At 38.2% G+C, this 9933-nt stretch overlaps 1 protein-coding gene across 1 annotated transcript; it reads left to right on the plus strand.

Annotated features, from left to right (window-relative positions):
- Window positions 1-5766: 5766 nt before the first annotated feature.
- Window positions 5767-9699, plus strand: LOC140499588 (olfactory receptor 1f45-like). The gene is made up of 2 exons (XM_072601211.1): window positions 5767-5944; window positions 8483-9699. The coding sequence occupies exon 2, from the start codon at window positions 8487-8489 to the stop codon at window positions 9426-9428; it is 942 nt and encodes a 313-aa protein (XP_072457312.1). The 5' UTR covers window positions 5767-5944; window positions 8483-8486; the 3' UTR covers window positions 9429-9699.
- The last annotated feature ends 234 nt before the right edge of the window (window positions 9700-9933 follow it).

The raw sequence follows: 9933 nt of genomic DNA on the forward strand, positions 1-9933 counted from the left end.
AACAATTAAGTGGAGCAAGGAATAGTGTATTTATCAGATTTATGGAGAAGGGAAGAATTTTTGACTAACTAAGACATAGAACAAATTATCAAATACAAAATGGATAATTTTGATTACATAAAATTGAAAAGGTTTTGCACAAACAAACCCAATGCAACCAAGAATTGGAGGGAAGCAGAAAACTGGGAAAGAATTTTTGCAACTAGTGTCTGTGAAAAGAGCTTCATTTCTAAAATATATAGAGAACTGAGTCAAATGTACAAGAATTCAAGTCATTACCCAATTGATAAATGGTCAAAGGATATGGACAGGCAATTTTCAGAGGAAGAAGTTAAAGCTATTTATAGTCATATAAAAAAATGGTCTAAATCACCATTGATTAGAGAGATGCAAATCAAAACAACTCTGAGATACCACATCACACCTATCATATTTGCTAACATGACAAAACAGAATGATGATAAATGTTGGAAAAGATGTGGGAGAATTGGAATACTAACTCATTGTTGGTGGATGTGTGAGCTGATCTAACCACTCTGGAGAGCAATTTGGAACTAAGCCCAAAGGGCTACAAAAATGTGCATACCCTTTGACCCAGCAATACCATTTATAGGACTGTATCTCCAAGAGATAATAAAAATGGGAAAGGGTCCCATATGTACAAAAATCTTTATAGTAGCTCTCTTTGTGGTGGTCAAAAACTGGAAATCAAGGGGATGCCCATCAAGGGGGGAGTGGCTGAATAAATTGTGGTATATGAATGTAATGGAATACTGTTGTGCTATAAGAAATGATGAAGAAGAAGACTTCAGAGAGGCCGGAAAAGACTTATATGAACTGATGCTGAGTGAAAGGAGCAGAACCAGGAGAACTTTGTACACATCACCGACCACAGTGTGAGAAGAATTTTTCTGGTAGACTTAGTGCTTCATTGCAATGTAAGTACTTAAATAATTCCTTAAGGCAAAATGCCTTTCACACCCAGAGAAAGAACTATGGAATTTGATCACAGAATAAAGCAGATCATTTCCTTTTGTGTTACATTTTGGTTTGTTTTATGATCTCTCCCATTCATTTTGATTCTTCTATGTGACAGGATTAAAGTGAAAATGTATTTAATGGGAATGTATGTGTAAAACCTATGTAGAACTATATGCCACCTTAGGGAGGGAGTAGAGAGTTGAGGGGCAACAGGGAGAGGGAGGAGAAAAATGTCTAAGATATAGGAAAGTGATTTTAGAATACTGAAAACAAATACCATAATAATAAAAAAACAATATTAGAAATTCACGTGGTTCAGAGACAGAAAGAAGCCATGAAACAGAACACCAATAAGAAAAAATAACCTATATGTAAATAAGATTGGAAAGGTCTCTGGGAGAAAGTTAATAATTACTGATAATTATATATTTTACAAACTCTGATATGCGTTCTAAATATGCAGGATTTAGACTCAGAAGACCAGGATTTGAAACAAAAATCTTATAGTTGTCAACTATGTGACCTTAGACAATCCTACAACTTCTCTACAGCTTAACTTCCTCAGTTATAAAATGATCACTCTAACATTCCTTTCAACCCTAAATCTATGATCCCATCAGCCCACATTATCAGCTCTTGTGAATCTGTTCCCTGAGAAGGGAAGTTCATCACTATACCAGAGTTGGATGGTTGTGAAAGAGAGAAATTCTCAGTTTATGTGGCTGAGAAGAATGAACTGAAAAAGTAAAAAGATGAAAGTGCAACCAGGCTCCTAGTGTTCCTTGCACATGACTTCAGGAGAGTGAGATTCAAGGAAAAGTTTACTGATTTTGACATTAAGTAGCATGATATAAAAGGCTCTTTCTGGGCTATGTCTGGTTAAACTTGGGCACATCACTAAACCTAAAATTCAGTTTCATCAATTATGAAATGGATAATTTGGACTAAATGAATGGTCTCTGAGGTTCCTTCCAGGGATAGATCTGTGATCATCTGATGTGCCCCAAATGAGACTCTGTCATGGAAGTTACATAAATTCTATGTCTGAAGACTTGCCCACCACTGATATTTCTGTGCTAAGACATGTATCAGTTCAAACTTTCTGTGCTCTGAGATCTAAATCCCTTTCCTGGAAGAGAACTAGAAACACAAGGAAATCCTAATGTTGCTAGGAGAGCAGTGTGGTGGAAATAAAGTTTAAAACTTAGGTCAACTCCTTCCCCAAAGGAAGCAGAGTCCAGAGTGGTGTGGACAATTACATAGAGTTTGCCTCTAACAAGGGGCTCAGGGAATTGGAGACCTGGGTCCAGGAACGCCCTGTAAACTACATATGATGATACTCATGCATCATTCCTAGAAAACAGAACAGATTCCTACTCTCTTGTACATCACCCCTCAGTCAGCCTCAAGCCTTCTTCCTCCTAGAAGAACATACACCTTGGGCTAGTCATCTGCTTGAAACTTCTCTGTCAGTAGGGACCCAGGAAAGGTAATAACTTGTTCCTTCAAGAACAGAAGAGAAGATCCAGGCCAAAGAAGCAAGCAAGTGCATAGGCACAGGGTAGTTTCTGTTCATTTGAAGGTCAGTCTCACTCAAAGTAATGTTGCAGATGTGGATCAAAGAATCTCAGGAACTTACTGCTAAACAAACTTGAGAAAGTGGAATGTGAGAACTAGAAGAGTCATTAGGACATAGAACATTGGATTTCAAAGACAAAATGGACTTAAATTTTGAATAGGGATACAGGAGATGTTAAAATATTAAGTATTCTAACCCAAAGAGAACTTAGAACATAGCACGTCAGAGCTCCAATGGACTGAAAACAAACTGCTGGTTAGTCTCCCTGTCTTAAGTCTTTCGTCACTCTGGTTCATCTTCCGCTCAGCTGTCAAACTGCTCTTCCTAAGGTAAACGTTGGACAACATCATAACTTTTTCAAGTGGATCTCAGTTGGTTTTGAGATCAAACATAAAATCTCCTTGGCTTTTGAAGCCATTCATAATTTCAAACTTTTCTAGCTTTCACAGCTTCATACATCCTCCACCTCTGCAGATACTCTGATATCTAGTGACACTGACCTTCCTGCTTCTCTTCACATAGAACTCTCTCTGAATATAATCATTTTACATGGCTGGTCCCCATGCCTGGAACTCTCTCCGATCTCATCTCCACCTCCCAGTTTCTGTAGCTGGCTTCAAGGCTCAGCAAAAGTCCTTTCTTCTAGAAGAAATCTTTTCCAGTCCTCCTTAATCTTGCTGCCTGTCCACTGAAACTCCCCAAATTGATCCTGTATATATCCGGTTTGCACAGTGTTGTCTGGATGTTGTCTGCCCCATTAGAGTACAAGGACCCTGCAATCAGAGATAGTTCTTTGCCTTTGTATCCCCAGTGCTTAGCACAGAGCCTGTCAGGTAGTCATAAACACTCACTGACTGACTGACTGACTGAAAAGTTTGAGCATAAAATGTTAAAACTGTGACTGACTTTAGAATGTAGGAGATATAATAGCAGAGTCCAAGATGACATTCACATAGTTCATAGAATATTAATGTTGAAAGGAACTTTAGAACTTAGAAAAAATGGTGGATGGAGTAGGACAGGAAAATATTTTTTTAGAAACCAAATTTAGAAGTGAGAAGGACCTCAGAGTCAATCTCTCTGGCAATGTTTATTAAGCAGCTTTTATGTGACAGGTAATGTGCAAATTGCTGGGAACCCAATGCAAAAGGGCAATATACCCTGCCCTCAAGGAATTTTCATTATAATTGAGTAGGTGACATGGACATTTGTAAGCATTTACAGACTGAATCAAAATAAGTGAAAAGTGGTGTGAGGGAGGAAGGAGAAAACCAACTGAGCTAGCTGCTCAACACATCAGGAGAGGTTGCACATAAAAAGTTGTCAGGCTGAACTTGCAAAGAAATAGGGAATTCCCACAGGCAGAGGTGAGAAAGGAGAACATTTATGGCATGGGGTACAGGCAGTGCAAAGGCACATTGGTGGGACATGGACACTCATGTATGTCAGGAAGAACAGATAGACTAGGAAATATGTCAGTGGCATGACTTTTACTCTCACAAATACCTTCCTGCAAGAAGGTGTTATTTTCTAAAAGGCAAAATTCAACCTACTTTTCTCTTCATCCACAAAAGAGGAAAGAAGAATAACACAAAAGGAAAGAGAGAATGCTATATTGTCATGAATATGAACATCTTTCTGGGTATCAAGTCAAATGCATTCTAGACCTAGTTTCCTTGCCCACACTTAAGAGTCCATAGCTTCAGCTACTTAACTATTTGAAACTTATCTTAAAGTAGGGACCCAGGAAGGCAACAGCTTGGTGATTCAAGAACAGAGGAGAACAACCAGGCCAAACAAACAAGTATATGCATAGACAAATGTCACTTTGTATTCATTTGAAGTTCAATCTCACACAAAGTAATATGAATGTGCCTCAAAAAATTTCAGAAATGTATTGCTAAAGTTTATTTGAGAATGAAGAATGTGAAACTGGGTAAGTGGTTGGCACATAGACCAGAGATTTCAAAGGCAGAAAGGATTTAAAATATGAATAGGGCTAGAGAAGACCTAAGAATATAAAATGTTCAGATTGAAAAGGAACTTAGTCCATAGAATGTCAGAGATGCATAGGACTAAATGTACCATGCTAATTGGTCTCCAAAGAGCAAAGACATGGATGTGAAATTTAACCTGTTGTTTAACTTAGTTGTACCATTTGTAAGGTGAGTCAGTGAGTTCTGAGTCTATATTTTTCCAAAGATCAGGGGATTTAGAAATGAATGAGACCTAGCACAATGGACCGTCAGGCACAGAAAGGACCTAAAGAATAATTTGCGAAAACTCAGCTACTGGAAGCAAAAGCTGATTCGAGCCACAGAAGCTATTAGTGGAAGATCTGTGGTTAGAATCTAGAACTCTTCAGTTCCATTCCAATACTCTTTCTCCTATAAAAGAGGACTCAGTTTCTTAAATCTTGAAACTTAGACAGGAATCTGATTTCCAAACAGGGAAACAAAAATTGTCACTTTCAGAATCTCCTCTTACCTCACTCCCCAAAACACCCTTAGGCCACAATATAATTATCTTTCATATGTCTAGTTGCTTACAGGAACAGTGAAAGACTTTCTCCTTCCCAACTCAAATTAGCAAGTTATAGTTGGTGTAGTCTAATGAACTGATCCCTGGGCTTGGAACTGGAAAGACCTGGAGTCAATTCCTGTGAAAAACAACTGACTTAGTTCATTTATATTTTAGGAAAGCATTTGCAGTCTTTCAAACAATTAATGTGGACAGCAAGGAGAGATGTGGACAAGATTTTAATACAATGGCATAATCCCCTTTCAGATATGGTGGGTTCCCTATCTCCGAAGGTTTTTAAGTGGAGGTGACATGATCATTTATGAGAATATTCTAGAGGGAATTTCTATTCAAGTGTGAGTGAACTGTATGGTTGAACCTGTGATATTATTTAAACCAAGACTTGAAAGAATGTAGGAAAACTAGAAGATGGAATTGAGGACATAGAAAATGGCATGAGGGACGACCAGTGAAAATGCCCAAAATCAGAGCAAGAAGTATCTTTGTAAAGAATAGCAAAGAGGTCAAAGTCATCGGATCACAAAATGGAGAATATAAGGAAATAAGGTGTAAGAAGACTGAAAAAGTAGGAGGGGACTAGTTTATAAAGAACTTTGAAAATGAAATAGAGGATTTTACATTTGATTCCAGAAATAACAGGAAGTCATTGGATTTCTCTAATACAGGGGTGTCATGGTTATTCTGACACTTAAGGAAGATCAATTTGATGGCTGAGTGGAGAATGAAGTGGAGTGAGAAGAGACTCATGTCATGAAGACCAATGATGAGTCTAATGCAATAATCCAGATGTGAGGAGAGGAGAGCTTCCAACATCATGAGAGCAACATCACAGTGAAGAAGGAGGTATATAAGGGAGACATCACAAAGTTAAAATTGATAGGATTTGGCAAAAAGATTTAAGTGGGTTGGAGTGGGCTGAGAGTGAGGAATGGTGACTGGGAGGATGGTGGTACTTGCCACAGTAATAAAGAAGCTTAGAAGAAAAGGGGGTTAGAGAGAGAGAAGATAATGAGTTCAGTATTGGACATGCTGAGTGTAAGATATCTGGTCTCAAACACTTACTAGCTGTGTAAGTCCCTTAACCCTGTTTGCTAAATCTTCTTCATCTGTAAAATGAACTGGAGAAAGAAATAGCAAACCATATCAGTATCTATGCAAAGAAACTCCAAAATGGGATCAAGAAGAGTCAGACACAACTGAAACAACTAAACAAAAAAGGGGGCATCCAGTTCAAGAATGTTGGCAGATGTAGATGGGACACTGGAGATTCAGAGAAAGGTTAGGGATGATAAGACGATTTGATAACCATCCAGATAGGATTAATAATTGAATCCACCTTGCTCCTCCCATCTGTTTCCTAGATTTCCTTCCATAAGTATATTGTCCAAATACCTTGCACTACCTGACCATCAATTTCTTTATTTTTTTGTCCTTTTGTATGAGATATACCTTAACAAAGTAATTTTAGCCTTGAGTCTCTCCCCACCAAGTCTCAGTGATACAATTTAAAAGGTACATTCTATTAAAAGGATTTATCTTGCTCCTCTTCTAGACTTTGTGCGTTTTTATAGACCTCTGAGGCCATGGTCTTAACTTGGCTATGGGCTCACTTTTAGGTTAATGTCTCCTGTGGATTATTGTTTCTGTACTGTTCTTATGCTTCCTGGCCTATTTTTCCTACTAGTTCTGGGAGTATCTCATACTGTAACAACAAAATGCAAAACAATAAAAACAGTATTTGCAAGATCTTTTTGGAAAGCAGAAAATCAATTCTCACCTACAATATACGTATGTATCCTTGTCCATATGTGTTCAGGTCCTCTGCTTTCTCACTTCTATGATATTCTCTATGCATATATTCCTAAACCACTTAGTAATGTCCCAGACTATTAACATTCTCATAAGTTTGAAATACCTCAACCCAATTTTTACTCTCAAAAACCATATTTGTTGGTTTTACCAAGGATTACAGTGTAACTAACATGAATCTGTGGAAAAATACTGTTAAGAAAGCAGGTAAATGGCACTACCCTAAGAAAAATAAAATGCTGAGGTCAAAATTATAGAGATGATTGAATAAGCCTTAAACTCCTGTGCTTACTACAGCACTTTAAGGATCTATCACCTCATGTATTTAACACTCCCTCCTCTAATGTAGATTATATTTCCTTGATTGCTTCATTTGAGTGGTGCTCTGATTAAAAAACATCATCCTGTGCACAATCTGGTGAGGAAATTCTCTCAACTCAAATTGTCTTGTACTTAAACATTAGACACACATTCTGTGACCAATACAGGTATTTTCACTCCACCTTTCCAGACTGAACACGGGCTTTCGATGAATAAAAATAAGATAAATCAATAAATTATAACCCTAGACTGATGGTTCATGCATTATTTTTATCTAGAATCTAAAGTTATACTTTTATAAAAAAATTGGTCTCATGACATCTCTGTTTCTAATGAGCTTCATTAGCTCCCCATTTTTCCAATGACTGTTTCCTAGCGTGAAATTCATTGTTTTCACCTCTTGACCTGTACACAAAGCAGTCTGACATGATAGAGCATAGAATCAGTTGTCTGCCTGTCTGGTTTTAATTCTTCTTCTCTTACTTTCTAGCAGTATGATTGTTGTTCCTTGATGTTCTGATCTATAAAATTAAGGGAAAATTATTAAGGAGGTACTCCATAGAGGAAGACAAAATAAGAACAAACTTGCAGGATCAGTCGTCATTTATCTACTTTGGTTTCAGGCATTTGCACTATAGAAGATGTTGTTGTGATTTTGAGGGGTGTGTTTATTATCTTTATTGTAGCCTTTGCCTTCCCTAGGATACATGCCCAGTACTGGGATCTCTGAGATAAAGGAAATGAACAGTTTAGTCAAATAGCTTGTACAGTTCTGAAATCAAAATTAACACATTTGGGTCACTTCAGAGCTCTGCAAAAAGCACATAACCATGCCTATCTTCCCACAGAACCACCAGCACTGAACATTCTTATCTTTTGTCATCTTTACCATTTTCAGTGTGAAGTGAGAACTAATAACTCTTCTCATTCACATTTCTATTATTGTCAGAGACTTGGAGCATTATTTCATGTGCTTATTTAAAATTTGCCTTTCTAGAAAAATGTTTGTTTATTCTTTTGCCACTTGTCAATCATTATTCATGGGAATCTTTTCTTGATTTCGTTGATATTTTCCAGTATAGTCCATTAGCTTGGATAATTTCTTCAGTGCAAATATTTTTCCACGATTTTTCCACTATTTCTAACTCTAATTCTAGCATCACTAATTTTAATCGAAAAAAATCTCAAATCACCTTTGAAAGAGCTGTTTTAAATTGTTATTTCATTCTGTCCACATGTGTTTCCCAACAGATCCATGGAAAAGGAAAATCATTCAAAAGTCTCTGAATTCATCCTTCTGGGCCTTTCAGACCAGCCAGAGCACGAGAAGCTCGTGTTCCTTCTTTTCCTGCTTATGTATCTTATCACAGGACTGGGGAATTTGCTCATCATTCTGGCCATAAGGACAGACTCACGTCTCCACACCCCCATGTATTTCTTCCTTAGTAACTTGTCCCTGGTTGACATCTGCTTCACCTCCACCATCATCCCCAAGGTGTTAGTTAATTATATATCTGGGAACAAAGCAATTCTTTACATCAGTTGCTTGGCACAAGTATTCTTCTTCATTTGGTTTGGGGTGGTAGACAGTGTCCTTCTCACTGTCATGGCCTATGACCGCTATGTGGCTATCTGTGCCCCACTCCATTATTCCATGATCTTGACCCCAAAGGTCTGTGTTCTTCTGGTAGCAGTGTGCTGGTTTTGGGCTTCTGTTAATGCTGTGACACATACTATTCTTCTGACCCAACTCTCATTCTGGGACCACACTGAAATCCATCATTTCTTCTGTGACCTCAACGTGGTGATAAGATTGGCCTGCTCAGATACCTTCATCAATGACTTGGTGTTGCACATAATGGGAGGAGCAACAGCTGTAATTCCATTCATTGGCATTCTAATCTCCTACATTCAAATTTTTGTGGCTGTGCTGAGGATCTCATCAGCTCATGGTAAATATAAAGTGTTCTCTACCTGTGGCTCTCATCTCACTGTAGTTTGTCTCTTCTATGGGACAATCATTGGAGTGTACTTTAACCCAACATCTACCCACACAGCACAGCAGGACACAGCATCAGCCATAATGTACACTGCTGTCACCCCCATGCTGAACCCTTTCATCTATAGCCTAAGGAACAATGATATGAAAGGAGCGCTGAGGATGCTCTTTACCAAGAAGTTAGGCCTCTCTTTGTGACTCTGAGACAATCTCCTGGGCTTTCTCACATTGCAATTTCACTGCTGTGACAAAAGGTTCTCAATGAATCTTCTCTAGTGTAAGATTCAAACTGTTTACCCATAACCTACCCAATAAACAGTGCAATGTGATGAATAGAGCATGGAACCAGTTGTGTGAATGCATGGTTACACTTCTTCTACCATTTCCTGACTGTGTATCCCTGAGTTAACCTGTTCTTCAGTTTAACCTTTAAATAAAATAAAAGACCTAATACTTAGGTGATACTTTATGTTGTTGCCCAGTTGTTTCAGTCATGCCTGACCCTTTGTGGCCTCATTTGGGTTTTCCTTGGTAAAGATACTGGAGCAGTTTGCCATTTCCTTCTCCAACAGATTGAGGCAAAAAAAAGCTTAAGTGATCTGCCCAGGATCACACAATGAGTAAATGACTAGGGTCACATTTGAACTCAGGTCTTCTGACTCCATGCTTATGACTCTAACCGCTGTAGCACCCATCTGCTAGA

The sequence above is a fragment of the Notamacropus eugenii genome, chromosome 4, assembly GCF_028372415.1.
Source record: "Notamacropus eugenii isolate mMacEug1 chromosome 4, mMacEug1.pri_v2, whole genome shotgun sequence".
In the NCBI taxonomy this organism is placed as follows: domain Eukaryota; kingdom Metazoa; phylum Chordata; class Mammalia; order Diprotodontia; family Macropodidae; genus Notamacropus; species Notamacropus eugenii.

What these genes read in the sequence shown, in the direction of transcription:
- LOC140499588 (XM_072601211.1), top strand. Translation starts at nt 8,487, where the DNA reads ATGGAAAAGGAAAATCATTCAAAAGTCTCTGAATTCATCCTTCTGGGC.